This window comes from Thrips palmi, unplaced genomic scaffold, assembly GCF_012932325.1.
Source record: "Thrips palmi isolate BJ-2018 unplaced genomic scaffold, TpBJ-2018v1 HiC_scaffold_2, whole genome shotgun sequence".
In the NCBI taxonomy this organism is placed as follows: domain Eukaryota; kingdom Metazoa; phylum Arthropoda; class Insecta; order Thysanoptera; family Thripidae; genus Thrips; species Thrips palmi.
The window spans coordinates 1,379,683-1,400,591 of record NW_023144629.1 but is presented as its reverse complement, the minus strand read 5'-3'; the positions used below and the strand labels follow the sequence as shown (position 1 = coordinate 1,400,591).

Genomic DNA, 20,909 nt, shown 5'->3' with positions numbered 1-20,909 from the left:
CTAGGCGTGACGTGTTTTTTTGCACCACGCGTCCGCCAACCCCATAACACAGATGCCCCAATTTTCGTTTTTCAGTTTCTTTCGCTTGCCTTGGTCTTTACCCGCGGGACGTCTTCGTTTGTCTGTCAAGTTTACGTACTGTCCTTCCTGTAAATCTAAAAACTCGAGGGGAAACTGGTGAAAAATGGGCCGAATGAAGCAAAAGTCCGATTTGACGGCTCAAAGGTCTATCCCTTGCCAGTTGCAGCCGACTGGACACCGATCAACAAGTGACCTATCCGGCGATCAGGCGCCTACTTGTTTATTCCGGTCCCTGGACCGGAAACGAGAAATCGGTGGCGACAGAGAAGAACCAAGGGAGGCTTTGGACTGATTCTGAAAGAGCCGCTCTGTCTCTGTCGCGCGCTCGTGGTGCGCATCGTAAGGTTGCGAGAGAGAGAGAGAGAGAGAGAGAGAGAGAGAGAGAGAGAGAGAGAGAGAGAGAGAGAGACAGCCGCGAGTCTTCGCTCGGCTGGCACTGGCTGCGCTGTCGGCGAATTGGACGCGAGTTTCTCCGATCTAATAAACGCGGCACTCCTTTGCGGCCGACGCCCCCCCCCTCCCTCCTCCCTTCCTGCCCCCCGCCTCCCCCATCCCCTCCTGATAGCCTTGGCTTCGGCGGGCGGCAGTGCGGGCAATTAGGATTGTTTCACTTCGGGACGTCTTGCTATGGTCGCACACACTGGAAAAGCGCGTGCTAGAGTCGAGATAATGCGCGTCTAAAAGTCACCCATGCAAATTTTCAGCTCATCTGAGAGAGGTACATTTATTTGGTTCCGCCTGGTGGACTCGTTTTGTCCCATGACGTACATAAATTAACCTTAAATCGGATGGAACCAAAAAATGTAATGGTGATTGGTTTACGGACTCGGTGCATCCAATGAGTAATGAGTGGCGTTTTTTGTGGGAATTCCGTATTTACGTGTTTGTTTCTCTGCTGTTGGCAGTGTGACGGAGTCCCCGGACTGGGAGGCCAACTGCACGCTATGGAACAACGTCACTTTCTGCGGGCCCACGCCCTCGCCCACGCTGCACTACCTCAACATCTCCAAGGAGTACCCCCTGGAGTACGCCCGGCCCATGTAAGCTAGACAGTGCTTCGATTCACCAGCGCTTCCGTGACGGCTTCAAAGCCCTCGACGACCTTCCACTACAAACTGGCATTGTATTTATTACACGACAAACCTAACTGTCTACTATGTACACGCTTAAGTACACACTTACAAACGCCTATGCTTAGCATGGAGTTATACGGCGCAAAGAATGCGTTTGTAAATGTGTACTTGCCAAAGCATGCATTTGTAAGTGTGTACTTGGCCAAGCATGCGTTTGTAAGTGCGTACTTAATAGACAGTTAGGTTTGTAGTGTACGTCTCGAAAAGCGATGTGGTACGCAATGTCAAGCCATGAGATTAGGGCTGGTTAAGCGTAGCTCAATTTTCATTTCCGATTTTCCCCCTTTTCCTCCCCGAACCAAAGCCGTGTCGTGACGCGAGTGTGTGTGTGTTGCAGGTACGGCTTCATCACCCCGGTGTTCCTGGTCATCACCATCGTGGCCAACACGCTGATCGTGGTGGTGCTGTCCAAGCGGCACATGCGCACCTCCACCAACGCCGTCCTCATGGCCATGGCCCTCTCCGACATGTTCACCCTGCTGTTCCCCGCGCCCTGGCTCTTCTACATGTACACGTTCGGCAACCACTACAAGCCCCTGTCCCCCGTCAGCGCCTGCTTCGCCTGGACCGCCATGAATGAGGTCAGCATGAAAGACGGCCGACGTGAAACATGTTGGTGCGTTCGACGGACGAGCGAAAGCCAGCGCGAAAGCCCGCACAAAGTCCCTCAACAAGCTGGCTGAAGCAATAAGGTGTTGTTATTGGCCGCAGAGGGCTTGCAGCCCGCCCTACCGTCAGGACGCCCACCGCGAACAACGCGTCCCACCGACACACACACACACACACACACACACACACACACACACAGAGCTGGCTGCGAATATTAAAGCTACCTGGTGTGGCGGGCCCGAGCTGCCGCTGCGATAGCAACTGGCGAGCAAGGCTCGCGCTCAAAATTTCATGAAACTCAGAATGCGCGCGCCACGCGGATGCTCTGCTGAGTAATCAGGACTCGTCCCGGCGCGACACATGCGCAGTACACTCGAAAAGAAAACGAAAAAGTCGTCTCGCTGCAGCTATTGCGAGTGTCAGATGCACCGCCGCGTCAGGTTCGCAGAATCCAGGCGGCAGTTGAAAGTTTTGCCAAGTTCTCTCGCTCCCTTTTCTTTTTGAACGCATGAGTTATTCTCTTTGGTCTGAGGAAACGTTCCAGTTCTTCGTGTGGGACCGGTCATCGTTTAGGAAAAACGTTTTTTCAAGCGAGTGTGTTATTGTCGGCCGAGTCTCCCCTACTTTTCCCCCTTCCCCCCCCCTTCCCCCTCCCCCTGCCCCCCCTCTCCCCCCTTTTCCCCCTTCCTCCTCCCCCTTTCTGCGAGTGGTGCGCCTCTCCCCGCGATCGCGCTGCGCAGGCTGTAAAGTGAGCAACATCACGTCCTGCGGACTCACAGAGACACACGCACCTGCAGCCGCCTGCAGGACCATCTGGCTCATGGGCCGTGTCGGCAGGATGCTGCAGGATGCTGCGGTGGACATCTGCCGCGTCTTGTCCATCCGCTACACTGGCTGCGGCTACACCACTGTTGCCAGATAATAAGGCCCGAATTCCAAGGATGCACCAGTGTCCGAAGGGTCGCCAACCGACCGCAGCCTGCCTTCACCGCATGCAACTCCCGCCACCCACAAAGGCTTCAGTCTCAAAGAGTTTATTATTGCTGAGGTTGGCACCCCTTTCGCTGCGGGGGAATTTCCCGACTTATCCGACTGGCCTGCTGATGTGGCGACACTGTGGCGACGAGTTGCGTCCAGTCGTGACGGGCACCGCCGCGCCGGAATAACTGGAACAACCCGGACTTCGCTCAGCGCCGTGCCACGCGCCGTGCCACGCCGTGCCACGCCGTGCACTCGGCAACGAGTGGCGCGCTGTCGATGGCACAATGGCCGGCTCCATCGCTCTGTCCCTCTCGCTCTCACGGGGCGTCCCGTACGGGCGCGAGAGAGACAGAGCGATGAAAACGACTCTCTGCTGCGCCCTGCGCGCGCCGAGCGCGACGAGGACCGTGCCCTCGTGATTCCGAGGGTCGTTGTCGTCGCTCTGTCTCCGTCGCACACACGGGGCCTCCCGCATGGGTGCGAGAGAGACAGAGCGACGAAAAAGGACTCTTGGAATCGGTTTGCAGGATAGGGCTGGCGTTTTGTCCGGGGCTCGTTGAGCTCGCCGTCGAGGGCCGGGCCCGCCAACCAGTGACGTTTCCGATACAACCGCACGTCCCTTCGGCATGCACGGCCTGTTTCACCGACCCGTTTTTCCATTGTAATCACCGAAAGCGATGATGAATCGACGATGAATTCGGTGGAACTGGTTTTTCCGGCGGTGTGCTTTCGAGGTGGTTGTTTAAGTCGCCGCGGGGCGCTTGGGGCGTGCACAGTGGGCCAGAAGACCGGTGGAGGCGTACAAAACTCTAGACGCGTTTTGAGCTCCAGAGTCGCTGAATGGGACTCGAACCGAACGTGTAACCCCATCAATGGATTCCACGTTCGGAGAGCAATCCATTGATGGGGTCACACGTTCGGTTCAAGTCCCATTTAGCGACTCTGGAGCTCAAGACGCGTCTAGAGTTTTGTCCGCCTCCACCGGTCTTCTGGCCCACTGTGGGGCGTTCGCCTCGTTCCGCTGGGGAGCTTTAGCAGTGGCGGCTCCGTGGCCCCTGGAATGCCTCGGTGGCGTTTGAGTGACACGGCCAACACGGTGGGGCCAACACGGCGGGGCAGGTATTCGTGTTTCCCCGCGGGCAGAGACGCAGACGCCCGCCGCGAGAAGCCGAGCGCGCAGTATCACGGCATGCCGCGTCTCTGTCGCACCCACGGGGCGGCCCGGGGCACAGTGGGCCAGAAGACCGGTGGAGGCGGCCAAAACTCTGGACGCGTTTTTAGCTCCAGAGTCGCTAAATGGTACTCGAGCCGACCGTGTGACCCCACCAATGGATTGCTCTCCGAACGAGCAATCCATTGGTGGGGTCACACGCTCGGTTCGAGTCCTGTTTAGCGACTCTGGAGCTCAAAACGCGTCTAGAATTTTGGCCGCCTCCACCGGTCTTCTGGCCCACTGTGCGCGAGTGCGACAGAGACAGCAAGCTTCGCCTTTGCAGGTGCTGCCCGCCATGTTCCACACGGCGTCCATCTGGCTGACGCTGGGGCTGGCGCTGCAGCGCTACATCTACGTGTGCCACGCGCCCGTGGCGCGCACCTACTGCAACATGCCGCGCGTCCTCAAGTGCATCGGCGTCATCTTCATGGCGGCCGCCTTCCACCAGGCGCCGCGCCTCTTCGACCGCGCCTACCGCCCCGTCACCATCAACTGGGAGGGCAACCCCAACGTGGTCGTCTGCAAGGTGCGTGCAGCACACACTACCAACCTAACTGTCTACTAAGTACACACTTACAAATGCATGCTTGCTAGTACACACTTACAAACGCATGCTTGACGCATGCACTTATACGGCGTCAAGCATGCGTTTGTAATTGTGTACTTCTTGCAAGCATGCATTTGTAAGTGTGTACTTCTCCAAGCATGCGTTTGTAAGTGTGTACTTGCAAGCATGCATTTGTAGGTGTGTACTTAGTAGACAGTTAGGTTTGCACTGTACGGTCTTTAGAAGTCTTGGGCGTTCAGGGAGGCTTTTGACGGTGACTAGATTGGACGCAGTGGCTACCCAAATTCAGCAAAAACGTCTACTTGCGGGATTTCTGATTCACCAGGCGGCGTGGCGCCTGCATGTGTCGGGGTAGGCAATCCCGCAGACGCGCGTGCTTAACGGGACTGCCTACCCACCATTACCATTAAGGGCTAGACAGGCGCTCGTCGCCCACACTGTCCTGACGCCCTCTCTCCCTGCCGCAGGTGGACATGGCGTGGTGGGTGACGCACTTCCTCACCATCGACGTGTACTTCTTCAGCTACTACATGTTCCGCGTGCTGTTCGTGCACCTGCTGCCCTGCATCTCGCTGGTGGTGCTGAACGTGCTGCTGTTCCGCGCGCTGCGCCAGGCGCAGGACAAGCGCGCCACGCTGCTCAAGGAGAACCGGAAGTCCGAGTGCCGCAAGCTGCGGGACTCCAACTGCACCACGCTCATGCTCATCGTGGTGGTCACGGTGCGTACACACTGTGAGGAAAAAAGTACGGAAAAAGTACGGAACATGTCTGTGGTCAATAATTTGCCTGGAACGTCCGTACTTGCCACCTTACGGAACGTTCCGTACTTTTTTTCCGTACCCATGTACATGGGTTCATAATGGAGCAAGTACGGAACGTTCCGTACTTTTCTCCGTACCTCCGTACTATATTTTTCTGTACCATTTCCGTACAAAGGTACGGAATTTTCTACAGTGTAGGGGATTTGCCGCCACAAGGCCCGTGGAGGCGACTGAAACTCGAGACGCGTTTTGGGCTCCAGAGTCGCTAAACAGGACTCGAATCGAACGTGTGACCCCACCAATGGATTCCTCGTTGGGAGAGCAATTCGTTGGTGGGGTCACAAGCTCGATTCGAGTCCCATTTAGCGACACTGGAGCTCAAAACGGGTCTAGAATTTTGACCGCCCACTGTGCACCGCAATCTGAGCACTACTACAGGCAGGCCCAAAAATTAAGCGGCTGTTGGTCCGAAGCGTCGGCTAATTTCAAACATAAAGTTCCCGCTCTGGAAAGTTGGATCAAAGCTCCTGCCCCCTTCCAGCTTTCCCCCACGCAATACACGCCGCTTGCTCTGCTGCAGGTGTTCCTGCTGGTGGAGATCCCCCTGGCCGTCGTGACCATCCTGCACATCATCTCGTCCAGCGTCAAGGAGATCCTCAACTACACCATCGTCAACACGCTCATCCTGTTCACCAACTTCTTCATCATCGTGTCCTACCCCATCAACTTCGCCATCTACTGCGGCATGTCGCGCCAGTTCCGGGAGACGTTCCGGGAGCTCTTCCTCAACGGCAACAACGGCCCCACCAAGACGCGGCGCGGCAAGCGCCTCAACAACCGGCCGACGGGCGGCGGCGCCGAGTCCTCGCACTACACCCTGGTGCACAACGGGCCGAACGGGCCGCGCTCCTGCACCGAGACCGCGCTGTAGGCCGGCTGTGTGTGCGAGGGTAGAATGTGTGAGTGTGTTGGTTTGTGTGCGTGTGTGTATTGCGAGAGTGTGTGTGTGTGTGAGTGTGTGTGTGTTAGTGTCGGTTAGTGTGCTGCTGAGCTGTCAAATAGCTGGAGTCAGGTTTGCCCGCGGTTGACGTTTTTCAATGGAAAGACTGCTGCAGTTTTAGGAACACGTTGTGACTTACTTCGCCACCAACTATGAAGAAAAGCAAGCAGGGCTTTCTGAGTATTTTTTTTTTTTTTGCTTTGTAAATAAATGCGCGTCGGGCATGTTTGCCTCTGTGTTGAACGGCAAAAAAGCACGGCATGACAGTACGTATCTGCGGACAGTCTTTGGCGGGAAGACCATGGCTTGTCCTTCCAATTGGGAATAGGGGTTGGTATGTTGTGAGGTATGCGACTCAATAAAAACGTGGTTTCGTTTTGTAATCAATTTGTCCTACTTGTTTATTGGAGGGTGTACCTACTGACGTCATATCAGACAAGAATGCTGGCATACCAAAACGAATTTAACAATATTTTTGTTGTTGTCTTAACTATTTTGCATTGTGTATATAGCTTGCGTGAAAGATTTGTGAAATGCCATATTTACGACAAAAAATGTTATTGACTGTGAATTGAAATTGTGGATATTGTTGAAATTGTAAACATCCCATTTTATTGTTGTTATGTTTTTTTTTTATTTTTTTTTTTATTTTTAAGAAAGCAGCGGTGTACAGAAAAAATGCGTTTGACGCGTCCAGATGTCTGTAGTCCACTGAACCACTACCTTTCCCATCAATATAAAATATGTGTTAACACTCAGCCAAGTTTTTCCCCGTTCATATAAAAAGACTATAATAGAGCGCAGAGTCAATGACACACTTATACTTTGCTTCTGTTTCTATGCTTATATATACATCGCAGACTCTATTTTGCTCCGCCGGGACTATATGATTAATGTTACGTTTTGTGTACTTATTGAAGATTTTACTACGATACAAGATAAAAATTGAAATATAACATGATATATTCTCGTCATCACGATGCGTTACTTTAAATATATTAAGAATTGTTCTAGACTAGTAAATGGCAAACATTTGTGTGCTCTTAGACTATGAATGTTCCTTGAGTACGTTTGGAAACTGCCGTGTGTGATTTGTGACTTAATTCTGCGAGTGTGTCGGGGTGCTTGGTATACAAATCTAGAATTTAGACCATGCAGTGTTTGCAAATGAACGCGTGTTATGGTGTTCTTCCTTTAACTGTCACAAAATGAGAAGAAAATTTAACTATATAGTGCCATGTAGTCACGATTCCCTGCGTCCAGACTCCTCCTCTCGGGCGACCGGAGGAATAGAGAACTGAGAGGAAGTAACTTTGCATTGAAGGGCGAGGAGGAATTCATTTGATTGCCTGTCCTTACGAAACGTTTCAAAAATGTTTAAAGCCCTGTTGTCTTCTTCCCTGTCTCTATTGGATGTGACTGAATCACATGGCACGGGTCTTACCTCCCCAGTGCTTAGATATGTGTTTTTAAGAAGTAGTTAGGTGGATGCCCAGTTACTAACTTAGATATCTGACAAAAATGTCCGACGGCACGTGTGTGCGATGCCAAACCCCTCTTCATTTAATGGCTTCTTTTAGAGAAACTGTCTCTAAAATCAGAGCACGTCTATTTGCTCAAATTTAGCTCTTCCCATTTCAAGTGGGCGCTTCGTTACTGTGGTCGTTGATAATATTTTTTCAAGTCAAATACCTTGTTTTCACTCTTAGAACTTTCTGTCGGTTTTTTCTGATGATTTCTTGTTTGTTCTAAAATGAATGTAAATAGCTCCATGTCGTATATGTCGATTTCTTTTTCAATGTCATATTGCACAAACATCGCCAAGCTGTTGGGAGTTTGTAATCTCGAATAATACATTCTGTTACCCTGAGGTGAGTGGGTAATTTACACCTACAATGTTGTTCATTTCTTCTGAATGTATTGCCAGGTTTTGGAGCCTAAGTTCGCGCTTGAAACAACTCAGACATTGTAATGTATTACCAATTTTATGAGCAAAAATTGAACGACGCTTTGCGCGGCTTCTTCAATCAAGTCATTGGTTGCGATATTTGAGTTCGATTGGCTGGGCCATTTTGAGACGGGCATAAACAGTATATGAAATCAAAGCTTGAGAAGCGTTTACAAGATTCGCTCCGATAGTGCCGCTGTGTAAGACCTCGTGTGTTGCTATACGTAATTTTTTGGACACACACGAGGACGACCTCGGTGCACTCTGGGGGGCTCGCACCAACTTGTTCTGACATTGTGTGATGGCTGGTTGTGATTATGTTGATTGTGATGTCGATGGCTTTGATATGTTTAGGCATAATATAGCTATGTCTATGAATATGAATAGGTACATCGAGCCACGAAGCTGTTGCTGAGACTGTGCAATGAATATATATGAATAAATATAGAGGAACAAAATAAACTTCTCCAAAATTATGAAACTGCTGCTTCTCGATTCGAAACCCCAGTGACAGATTTTTCAGAAAAGCTGGCGCTCTTCCCCTCACTTTCCCATGCGAAACGCGGTGAATTTCTCGGTAGGTTTCTTCGAAGCGATGCTTCGCACGAGTTTTCCAGTGGGTTAGCCAGCAGCAACGCGCTCTTTTCCAGGTGGGGCGCGGTACAACAGCGTGCTCAAAAATTGAAGCGTAAAGTGCTTGCCCTGAAACGGCCGGGGCCGCGACGCCGCGACAGGCTGGCCAAGCCAAGCCAAGAAGGCGAGGCAAGCCCGCCAAAGCCAGCAATGCATTATTGTTGGCGCCATAACAACAGAAGCACGGCGGGCACGGCGGCTCCGAGTCCGCTCTCCCCATGACGGGGGCCTGCCTGCGCCGCCTGCCCAGCGCGCCCTGCCGGCCCTGCCTCCGCGCGCAGCCGGCGCAGCCCGCGGGGAGCCTAGAGGGGAACCCCACGGACCGGCCGCACTGCCCGGGGTGACCCGCAGCCACCGCCGTCGCGCCGCCCGCCCCGCCCGCGCCGCTAGCGCCGCCAGGCAGCAGCAGACATGGTGAGCGCGTGCGCCTAAAGTGGCTTTCTTTCCACATTAACAAAAAAAGAAGAAACAAACAGACGAAAACAACGTCGGCCACATTAAGGTCTCAGCCGGCCGTGCTTACAGTGTTTCCGTTCCCCCACCCCCACCCCACTCGTCAGAAAAGAAAAAAGTTTCCACCGAAAGAAACGACACGTCGAGAGAGGCGGTCACTCACATTTTTTTTATGGCGAAAGAAGCGTCTTAAGCGGCCTGATACTCCGAAAAAAAAAAACATAACAAAAACAGCTAAAACATCCTTGCGAGACGCTGATTTACTTTCTTGTCCGCGGCTGCTTTCCCAGGAGGACCTGCGCGCCGAGCTGGAGCGCGTGGACGCCAACGCGCATCAGGCGCCGGTGGACATCAACATGGCCGACACGGTGCCCGTCGCCGTGCCGGACCTGGCCTACCAGAACTACGGCAGCACGCCCACCAAGATGAAGCTGAACAACACGGGCTTCACCGGTACGCACAGTGGGCCAGAAGACCGGTGGAGGCGGCCAAAACTCTAGACGCGTTTTGAGCTCCAGAGTCGCTAAACAGGCTCGTACGTGTCACCTCACCAATGGATTCCTCGTTCGGAGAGCAATCCATTGGTGGGGTCACACGTTCGGTTCGAGTCCCATTAAGCGACTCTGGAGCTCAAAACGCGTCCGGGATTTTGGCCGCCTCCACCGGTCTTCTGGTCCACTGTGCACCGCGCTCTGTCTCTCTCGCACCACTACGGTACGCCCCGTGAGTGCGAGGGAGACAGCGCAATGGCCTTGTCGCAGTGACGGTGAGCGGCAAGTTCGACGGCGACCCCCCGACCATCAGTGGCGGCCCGCTGGACGGCACCTACAAGTTCTCCCAGCTGCATTTCCACTGGGGGCCCAACGACGGCGAGGGCAGCGAACACACGTTTGAAGGGCGCAGGTACGCGCCGTGGATACCCCCCGCCCTCCATGTAGATACCCCCCGCCATCCATGTTGATACCCCCCGGATACCGGGACAACAAGTAGCGAAAAAATGGCTACTGTGGGCTGACGTGTGTGAGTGCGCGCGCACAACTGGCACTTGAAGGTCGCTCGTTAGAAACAACAGTCCTTAAACCAGTGGATAACCACGTTTTGACCCCTGCCGTTTGGCAAACTGCCGCACATAACCTGCATTTTAGTATGTAGGCCCCCACCTCCCTGCCCGCTTTATGGACGGACCCTAAATTCGAAACGGAGAGGGGGGCGGGGCCTCGCGATCGGGATTTGTGCCCACACCAGTGATTTCGGTTTGGCAGTGTGCCGCTGGAGATGCACATGGTGCACGTGAACCAGAAATACGCCACGCAGGAGGAGGCCCTGCTCAAGAAGGACGGCGTCGTCATTCTGGCCTTCCTCTTCACCGTACGTGCAGCGAGAGTGGGGGAGGGGGAGGGAGGGGTGAAACGACTTCCGAATGGTTTCATTGTTTCCAGAGCGGCGCGAAGCACGCCGGTCTGGACGGCGTGGCGCGCGGGCTGGCCGAGATCACCAAGCCGCACACCTCCTTCAAGATCAGCCCGCAGTCGCTGCAGTCGCTGTGCGCGCCCTTCCAGCGCGACTACTTCTCGTACTGGGGCTCCGTCATCAGCCCCTCGTGCTCGCACCTCATCCAGTGGCTCATCAGCCGCACCCCGCTGTCGGTCGCCCCCGACCAGGTGCACCACCACCCCGCACAGTGGGCCAGAAGACCGGTGGAGGCGGACAAAACTCCAGACGCGTTTCGAGCTCTACAGTCGCTTAGTGTGACTCGAACCGAACGTGTGACCCCACCAATGGATTGCTCTCCGAACGAGGAATCCATTGGTGGGGTCACACGTTCGGTTCAAGGCCTGTTTAGCGACTCTGGAGCTCAAAACGCGTCTAGAGTTTTGTCCGGCTCCACCGGTTTTCTGGCCCACTGCGCCCCGTCCTTGTCGCGCTCACGCGGTGGTCCGTGTGGGAGCGAGAGAGACAGAGCGAGCACGGCGTCCACTGTGCAGGTGGCCGCCTTCCGGCAGCTGCTGAACGTCAACGAGGAGCCGCTGCTGCGCAACTACCGCGACGCGCAGCCGCTGCAGGGCCGCACCATCTTCCACCTGGCGCCCGGCAGCCGGGACGGCTTCTCCCTCAACTGCGGCCGCGAGCAGACGTGCGCCGCGGGGGAGGGCCGCCCGGCGCCCGGCACGGACGTGAGCGCCCTCAGCGTGGAGGGGCCCTGCACAAGCCTGGGCGAGGCGGAGAGCAAGGGCGTGGTGGCCGTGGGCGCCGAGGGGTGAGCGCGCCTGTTTCGTAATGCTTCGCTTCGCTTCCCCGGCGGCCTCTCTCTCTCGCGCCCGTACGGGACGCCCCGTGAGTGCGAGAGAGACAGAGCGACCAGGACTGAGTCCCTTGTTCGCGCAGCGAGGTGCAGAAGACCGAGTCTGGCCGCGAGCTGGTGAAGACGCCGTCAGGGCGCCTCCTGGAGAGGACACCTTCGGGGCGCCTGGTGGAGCGGACGCCGTCGGGGCACCTGCTGGAGAGGACGCCGTCGGGGCGGCTGCTGGAGAAGACCCCGTCCGGGCGGCTGCTGGAGAGGACGCCGTCAGGCCGGATGGTGGAGGCGACCCCCGGCGCGCAGAGGACGCCCTCGGGCCGCCTGCTGGAGAAGACCCCCTCCGGCAGGATGGTGCAGAGGACGCCGTCGGGCCGGCTGCTGGAGAGGACGCCGTCCGGGCACTACATGGAGAGGACGCCGTCGGGCCGGCTGCTGGAGACGACGCCGTCGGGCCGCGTCCTGGAGAAGACGCCCTCGGGGCACCTGATGACGAGGACGCCGTCGGGCAACCTGATGCCGGCCGAGCGGTCCGACGTGCCGAGCGTGGAGATCACGCCGTCGGGCCACGAGCTGACCAGGACGCCGTCGGGCCGGCTGGTGCAGACCACGCCGTCGGGGCACGTGCTGGAGAGGACCCCGTCCGGGCACTACGTGGAGAGGACGCCGTCAGGGAAGTTGGCCGGCCACGTCTCGGAGCCCAAGCTCCTGGACACCACGGCGGAGGGCGAGGGCGCCGCCGGGGCCGGGCCTGGCGCGGGGGACAAGCCTGCCGACGCCGAGCGGCGCGTCGAGACCACGCCCTCCGGCAGGCTGGTGTCCAGGACCGCCTCGGGCCGGGTGGGCATGGGCTCCAGGGTGGTCAGCTTCTCCAACCTCACCGGCCCCGTCAAGGAACGATCAGGTTGTGGGAGAGCGGCAGTGGCGCCGGTTCGCTGGTTCGAGCCATCACTAACGCCCTCACTGACCCCCAGCCAGTGACTGGCCCGACGCGCCCTACGAGGGCCCGGCCACCGGGTCGCCGGTCTTCCTGGACACGAACCAGGCCGTGCGCCTGCCCTGCCCGCCGCTCGAGTTCCTGGGCCACTTCCAGAAGGGCGTCGGCCTGGTGCTCACCAACAGCGGGGAGACCGGTACGCTGCACTGTTAGAGGGGAAAATCGAGATCTCGAAATCGGAGTCGGTTAATGTTGTTTTGGCGCGGCCAGTGGAGATCAGCCTGCTGAAGGGCACGGAGCGGCCCGTGCTGCAGGGCGGCCCACTGCAGGGCCGCTACATCCTGGACTCGGCGCACTTCCACTGGCTGCCCAACGACGACGCCGTCGGCGGCACGCACACCATCAACAGCGCAAGGTGGGCGGCCCCCGCGGCCTGGACACACAAAAATGAAAAAAAAAATTGGTAAACAGTACAAAATCGGCCTGCTCTCAGGTCCGAGATCGAGTGCCACTTAGTGCACATCCACGAGAACTACAAGAGCAAGACGGAGGCCATGGACCACCCCAACGGGCTGGCCGTCGTCAGCGTGCTCCACCAGGTGGGAGTCCGTCTTTGTTTTTGTTGTTATCAACTTGAAACGCAGAGAGAGAGAGAGGAGAGAGAGAGAGAGAGAGAGAGAGAGAGAGAGAGAGAGAGAGAGAGAGAGAGATAGAGAGAGGGAGAGAGAAAGAGATATGCACGGTGGGTCCTCGCCAGGTCGGCGGCGCGGAGTGCGACGTGTTCATGCGGCTGTGCAAGGAGCTGCCGCGCATCAACGAGCTGTACACGCAAGTGGAGCTGCCGGGCCTCGACCTGTCCTACATGTCGTCCGTCGTCAAGCCGCACGAGTACTTCATGTACCCGGGCCGCTTCTTCGGCCGCGAGGACGGCAAGGCGCTCGTGTGGATCGTCTTCCCGCAGGCCATCGGCATCTGCTGCCAGAACGTGAGTAGCGTGGCGGCAAGCGCCTTGGAGGTAGGCCGCGGCAGGCACGCGTGACGAGTGGGTTGCCTACACTGTGGTCGCAAGGCGCGTACTGCGTCCTGGTGCACAGTGGACCAGAAGACCGGTGGAGGCGGCCAAATTTCTGGACGCGTTTTCAGCTCCAGTGTCGCTAAATGGGACTCGAACCGAACGTGTGACCCCACCAATGGGTTGCTCGTTCGGAGAGCAATCCATTGGTGGGGTCACACGTTCGGTTCGAGTCCCATTTAGCGACTCTGGAGCTCAAAACGCGTCTCGAACTTTGGCCGCTTCCACCGGTCTTCTGGCCCACTGCGTGGTGCCCTGCAGTCAGGACGTGGTCGTTCGGTTTCCGCGCGCAGGTGGCGGCGTTCCAGGCGCTGCGGCTGTCGCTGGACTTCCGGCAGCACGACACGTACCCGCTGGGCGGCCGGCCCCTGTACGCCGTGGTGAAGGAGGGCGCGGGCGGCGGCGGCGCGGGCGACGAGGACGTGGCCGTCGGCGACCTGCGGCGCACGGCCTCGGGCCGCGTCATGGCCCTGCGCCCCGACGAGTGGCCCAACGCGCCCTTCGCGTCCAAGCACGAGATCCTGATGGCGCCGCTGGACATCAAGACCTCCGCCGTGCCCAGCATCCCCATGCCGCCCCTCGAGTACCGCGGCCACTTCGGCGCGGCCGCCGTCCCCGTCGAGATGCGCAACACCGGCGAAGCGAGTGAGAGAGAGAGAGAGAGAGAGAGAGAGAGAGAGAGAGAGAGAGAAGAGAGAGAATTCACTTACAGTGTAACGCTGCCGTAAGCCCCGCGCCGTTTTATTCAGAGGGATGTAGTCGCCCGAAATCCGATCGCGTCCCTTTCCCCCGAGGCCCTCGCCGGCAGGCCCTCGCCTCGTCGCTCTGTCTCTCTCGCACCCCGGCGGGACGCCCCGTGGCCGTGAGAGGGAGAGAGACGCACAGTGGGCCAGAAGACCGGTGGAGGCGGCCAAAACTCTAGACGCGTTTTGAGCTCCAGAGACGCTAAATAGAACTCGATCCAAACAGGTGACCCCACCAATGGGTTCCTCGTTCGGAGAGCAATCCATTGGTGGGGTCACACGTTCGGCTCGAGGCCTGTTTAGCGACTCTGGAGCTCAAAACGCGTCTAAGAGTTTTGGCCGCCTCCACCGGTCTTCTGGCCCACTGTGCGACGAGGGGCTGTTGGGAGGAGTCCGTTCCTTGTAACTGACGCGCCACGTGGCCGCTGGCCGCCCGCTGCCGCCAGTCGACATCACGTGGAAGGAGGGCGTGCCCGTGCCCGTGCTGGCGGGCGGCCCGCTCACGGACGAGTACGTCTTCGACTCCGCGCACTTCCACTGGGCGCAGAACCCGGACGACGTCGGCGCCATGCACCGCATCAACGGCAAGAGGTGCGCGACACTGGAGAGCTAGTGGATCCAGCAGGGAGGCGCAGAAGTTGTCTATTTATTTACAAGGGGCAAAGCGAGACTTTTTGCCTACCTATCTGGCCCCGTCGCCGCCTCCCTGGATCCGCGCCTGTCTCCAAAGCAAACTAAACTTTGACTGAACTGGCGCGGCCGCCTCGCCACTGCGATAAATCACGGGTTGTCAACAGGTGCGACTTGGAGTTCCACCTGGTGCACTACAAGAAGAGCCTCAAGACGAGGCAGGACGCCATGTTCCAGTCGGACGGTCTGGCCGTCACCAGCTTCCTCATTCAAGTGCGACCTGGATTTTTTTTTTTAAGGAAAATTGCGTTGGGCCACAGTGGGCCAGAAGACCGGCGGAGGCGGCCGAAACTCTAGACGCATTTTGAGCTCCAGAGTCGCTAAATGGGACTCGAACCGAACGTGTGACCCGACGAATGGATTGCTCTCCGAACGAGGAATCCATTAGTGGGGTCACACGTTCGGTTCGAGTCGTGTTTAGCGACTCTGGAGCTCAAAGCGCGTCTCGAGTTTTGGCCGCCTCCGCCGGTCTTCTGGCCCACTGTGCGGGCCACTGTTGAAACGACTGGCCGGTCCACTGTGCAGGTGGGCGGTACGGAGAACGAGAGCTTTGCCAAGCTGTCCGACGTGCTGGGCGAGGTGAAGGAGGTGGACGCCTCCATGGAGCTCAACTTCCGGCTGGACTGGCTGCAGAGTCGCGCCGGGCCGCACGGTTTCTTCACGTACCCGGGCACGCTGTTCGGCGCGGACCAGGGCATCAACGTCATCTGGATGGTGTACCCCACGCCCGTGCAGATCTGCTGCCAGCACGTGGGTGCACTGTGGAACTGAGTGGCGCTACCCCGTGCGGACGGCGCGGCGCGAGCGCGGGGTATTCCCGGCGTGGGAGTGTAATGCCGTTCGTTTGACTACAGGTGGCCGGCTTCTACAAGCTGGACTGCCTGGAGTACAACCGGGTTCACCCTCTGCACGAGCTCCTGGACAGGCCCATCTTCCACTCCATCAACCCGGACAACTGCGTCACCTAGTTCTTTTTAAGCGTTTTAACAATCTCTGGGCGTGTTCAACCACTTTTCGGCGGCACGGCGCCCTCTGTAACGCGCACCGAAAAAATAAAAAAAAGCGTCCTTTCTTGTTTCGGCGAACGAACGCCGATGCTGCAGCGGTCTTTTACAAATTCTCCCGATTATTTCTGTGTCGTCTTAAGGCATGAGCTTGTCTTTGCGTCGTCTGCACTTTCCGACCGCTGGAGGAGCAGGGCCCTTTCCTAGGTGCTTTTGCACCTTTCAAGGTTCCGTCGGCTCACAGTGGGCCAGAAGACCGGTGGAGGCGGCCAAAACTCCAGACGCGTTTTGAGCTCCAGAGTCGCTAAACAGGACTCGAACCGAACGTGTGACCCCACCAATGGACTGCTCTCCGAACGAGGAATCCATTGATGGGGTCACACGCTCGCTCCGAGTCCTGTTTAGCGACTCTGGAGCTCAAAACGCGTCTCGAGTTTGGGCCGTCTCCACCGGTCTTCTGGCCCACTGTGCGGCTCGTGGAAAGTGCATGAACTGCAAGAATGAGTCCCAGCGGCTGACACGTTCAGCCACCCAACCCTGTCCCCCGTCTCGCCCCCAGGCTCCCAGGCTCCGTGCCCCAGGCGGCTCCACCAGCCCGAGTGATTCCGAGGAGCGTTTCGTGGCTCTCTCTCTAGCATGCACACGGAACGCCCGCCGAGCGCGAGAGAGACAGACGAAAGCGATGTTGAGGATCGCTCTGCCGAGGCGTCGGAGCGGGCTGCCGCCTGCCGCCCTCCGGCTGGTTCCGAGAGGTCTGTCTCTCTCGCACTCACGGGGCGCTCCGTATGGGAGAGCGAGAGAGACAGTGGCGCACAGTGGGCCAGAAGACCGGTGGAGGCGGCCAAAACTCTAGACGCGTTTTGAGCTCCAGAGTCGCTAAATGGGACTCGAATCGAACGTGTGACCCCACCAATGGGTTCCTCGTTCGGAGAGCAATCCATTGGTGGGGTCACACGTTCGGTTCGAGTCCTGTTTAGCGACTCTGGAGCTCAAAACGCGCCTAAGAGTTTCGGCCGCCTCCACCGGTCTTCTGGCCCACTGTGCGGCGCCCTCTCGGATCCAGCCGGGGAGGATGGGGAGCGAGCAGCGGAGCAGCAGCAGTGGTTATCGACCGACCGACGCGCGGTCGCGACTCGGGTCGGCGTCGGCCCTCGGCCCGGCCGCCAGACTGATTCCGCGTCGCGTCGCTCCGTCTCTCTCGCACTCACGCGGACTACGGCACGCCCCCCGTGAGTGCGAGGGAGACGGGCAGCCGGCCGGGCCACCTCCGCGAACCTGGCGGCGCCCGGCCCCGCCGCAAGCCCCTGCCTTTCGCTTTCCGTAGGCCCGCCGAGCTTGGCGATCACCGCTGCAAACTACACCGTCGAAACTGAAGCGATCTCCAAATCTATGGCAAATGATGCTTCTATGAAGCGGAAGCAGTCTACCTTGCGAATGCAATCTTTCGACATTTGTCCAAAATTGAATGTTCATGAAACGAGAGGACTCCAGGTAATCCGCGGTCGCAGAGTTGCTCAGTGGATCTTCTCCTCCTCTGCGTGCTCCTTGTGATGTTTCTTCCTCCGTCCCCGCACTCGCAGCGCAGCCAGCACCGCGGTCCTCCTCCTTCCGTGCCAGGGAACACTTTCCTTGATCAGATTCAAGCGGTGATGTAACTGCAGGGGCAGGGACCCGGAAAGCACGGGGGGGGGGGGAATCTTGACCTGCCTCACACCAGTGCCCCACTGGGCCCACTCGCTGGGGTCCGGCCGGCCTGTGCTGTGCGGGGGCGGGGCGGGGCGGGGCGCCCGCTGGACACGCGTTTTGTCCACGGGGCCCCCTCGGCCTCCCGGGCAGCGCCATCGCCGTCGTCGTGTTTGGTAAGGTGGGCAATCGCTGCCCCCACGGATTGCACACGACGAATAAAGAATAAAGCGGAGTGCGTGGTTTTGGCAAGGCCGCCCGGCGTTCGGCGGGCCGCGGGCGCCGCGGAGCACTGCAAAATCCCACTGACCCATTTACACACGCACACAAACACACACACACGCATACACACGCGCACACACACACACACACACACACACACACACACACACACACACACATTATAAGTCACAGGGTGAAAAAAATAAAAAGTTTAATTCAAACAAAACGATCAGCTGGTTATTTAGCTGGACACGACATCAGTTATAACAACTAGCAACTAAGATTATTTACAGGGTTATCACAGCACAGGTTGTCTTTTACGTTAATTGTATAAGAGAGGTAAAAATTGGAAAGATAAACGAATGTGTGCGAGAGTTACGACAATGGATGAGAATGAAATTGTGAGACGAGATGACCGGAGATCATACCAGCAAAGAGAGCACACTTAATGAATGGTGGGCATGAACCCAGCGAGGATAATCTACTTCTCCTCTTGAACACAGACTAGGGACACACATTCGGGACCCTGCATATCGCACTGTGCTTTGTCCCAGGCAAAACAGTTTCTTCTGTCCGGGTGAGGCAATGCAGGAAGGGGGGGGGAATTCCCACGCTTCAGGCGGGCGCACAGCCCGCACAGAGACGGCGTGGGTGCGTTGCACGGGTTGCACGTCGGGGGGACTCAGCCTGCAGACTGAATCCGAGAGTCGTTTTCGTCGCGCTGTCTCTCTCGCACTCCTCGTGGAGCGTACCGTATAGGTGTGTAGAGAGAGAGAGAGAGAGAGAGAGAGAGAGAGAGAGAGAGAGAGAGAGAGAGAGAGAGAGAGCGGCTCTCGGAGGCCCGGGCCCCCGCGCCGTTCTCTTGCAAAAACAGACGTGGCGGCGGGGCGGACACTGTCGGTCTCCACATTATGCCATTTCGTTGTTCGTTCGGTTCGTTCACACAGGTCAAGGCGGGGAGGTCCTAGCTGCGTGGCCCGGCCGGCCGGCCCGCGACACGACACGCCGCCTGACCCAGTGACCCACCGAGCGTCTTCCAGGACAACGCGCGCACCGCACGCGAAAAAAAAACAAACACTGGGTGGTATTCGAACCCGCGCGGCTACTTGAAGAACAGGTCGGTCCACGGCTTGATGTAGGAGTACAGCAGGCCGCCGCTGGCGGGGTGCGGCGGCCGGTAGTAGCCGTAGTGCGGCGGCCGCGGCGGTGGCGGTCGGTACAGGGGCCGCTGTCCGCCCTGGCCGCCCTGGCCCTGCAGCAGGCCGTGGATCAGGGGGAAGTGCGAGTCCAGGGGACCGGGGTCCGGCGGGTTCTGCAGCTGGTCGCACAGGCTGTAGCCGGGGCCGGCGCTGCCCACCACGGGGTCGTCCTCCACGTCGTCGTAGTCCTCGTGCACGGGGGCGGGCTCCACGGGGATCACGGGGATCACGGGCTGCACCGGCACCACGGGCTGCACCGGCTGCACCGGGACCTGCACCTGCGCGAGGACAAGAAGCACGAGTCAACCGAGTCACTCACTCTCAGACGCCTCGCTCCGAAACTCGGCTGTACACAGTGGGCCAGAAGACCGGTGGAGGTGGCCAAAACTCTAGACGCGGTTTGAGCTCCAGAGTCGCTAAATGGGACTCGAATCGAACGTGTGACCCCACCAATGGGTTCCTCGTTCGGAGAGCAATCCATTGGTGAGGTTACATGCTCGGTTCGAGTCCCATTTAGCAACTCTGGAGCTCAAAACGCGTCTGGAGTTTTGGGCGCCTCCACCGGTCTTCTGGCCCACTGTGCTGTACCTGCGTCTGGGTCTGCGTGAAGGGCGGCGGGGCGTGGCCGCCCTGCTGCGGCGGGTAGTGGTGGTTGAAGCCGTAGCCCAGCTTGGAGCCGACGAGCGTGCCCAGCACGAAGCCGGCCAGCCCCAGCCCCGAGCCGTAGCTGCGGCCGTCCGCCTGCACGCCCTGCACGCCCTGCACGCCTTGCTGCGACGTCGGCGACCCCGGCACGGCGCGGGCGGCGCGGTGCTGCGCCTGCTGCCCCGGCCCGGTCGGCCCGCCCGCCGCGTCGCGCCCCGCCAGCAGGTTGGCCAGGTTGCAGATCTTCTTCCTCTTCTTCTTCTTCCTCTTGTGCTGCTGGAACAGCACGCGGCTGTCCTCCTGCGGCGGCAGCGGCGTGGCGGTGGCCTCCGCGACGGCGAAGCGGTGCGGGGCGGCCCGGGCGTCGCCCGCAGCCGGGCCTAGATGGCCTGGGCCTGGATGGCCTGGACAGACACGGCGAGACAAAACGGGGAATCAGCGCAAGGCCTGCTACACTGTGGAGGCGTCAGGGCGTAAAACTCCCAGCCAGCTGATTCAACGCATTCGGCTGCCTGGAATTTTTTCGCTCTGCTTATGACGTCATTTTTTTTCGGTTTTCGGCCGACTTGGCGGATTGGCAGTGGGGCTAGAGTGCGAGCCAGACGGGGCGGGCGGCGCAGGCGGCGCTGACACCTGCGTCAACACAAACCCGGCCAGCCGGCATGGCGCCTGCGGAGTGCGAGAGAGAAGGAAAAAGAGACAGGGCGACGATGGCAGCACTGCTGTTTGAAATCAATCTATTTCCACTGCGTGCCCCACTGCCGTCATTTTCCGAAGAGAGCCCTCGCACAGTGGGCCAGAAGACCGGTGGAGGCGGCCAAAACTCTAGACGCGTTTTGAGCTCTTAGCGACTCTGGAGCTCAAAACGCGTCTAGAGTTTTGGCCGCCTCCACCGGTCTTCTGGCCCACTGTGCCTACCTGCGTTCCGGTGTTCGTCTTGGTGCTGGTACTGCTGGTGCTGCTGGCCGTATCCTTGGCCCGGGGCGTAGCCTTGGATGCCTTGCCCCGGCGCGGGGCTACCGGCCCTGGAGCCGTCCG

At 58.4% G+C, this 20,909-nt stretch overlaps 2 protein-coding genes across 2 annotated transcripts; both read left to right on the top strand.

Annotated features, from left to right (window-relative positions):
• The first annotated feature begins 771 nt into the window (after positions 1-771).
• LOC117647331 (sex peptide receptor) lies at positions 772-8,775 on the top strand. The gene is made up of 6 exons (XM_034389050.1): positions 772-845; positions 987-1,121; positions 1,552-1,795; positions 4,301-4,543; positions 5,053-5,304; positions 5,927-8,775. Exons 1-6 carry the CDS (start codon positions 772-774, stop codon positions 6,275-6,277), a joined length of 1,299 nt encoding a protein of 432 aa, XP_034244941.1. The 3' UTR covers positions 6,278-8,775.
• A 535-nt stretch (positions 8,776-9,310) lies between these two features.
• LOC117647081 lies at positions 9,311-16,179 on the top strand. The gene is made up of 16 exons (XM_034388590.1): positions 9,311-9,341; positions 9,671-9,833; positions 10,142-10,283; positions 10,643-10,748; positions 10,820-11,041; positions 11,366-11,637; positions 11,766-12,580; positions 12,651-12,809; positions 12,884-13,028; positions 13,107-13,212; positions 13,371-13,598; positions 13,979-14,330; positions 14,875-15,019; positions 15,226-15,331; positions 15,644-15,868; positions 15,973-16,179. Exons 1-16 carry the CDS (start codon positions 9,339-9,341, stop codon positions 16,084-16,086), a joined length of 3,303 nt encoding a protein of 1,100 aa, XP_034244481.1. The 5' UTR covers positions 9,311-9,338; the 3' UTR covers positions 16,087-16,179.
• The last annotated feature ends 4,730 nt before the right edge of the window (positions 16,180-20,909 follow it).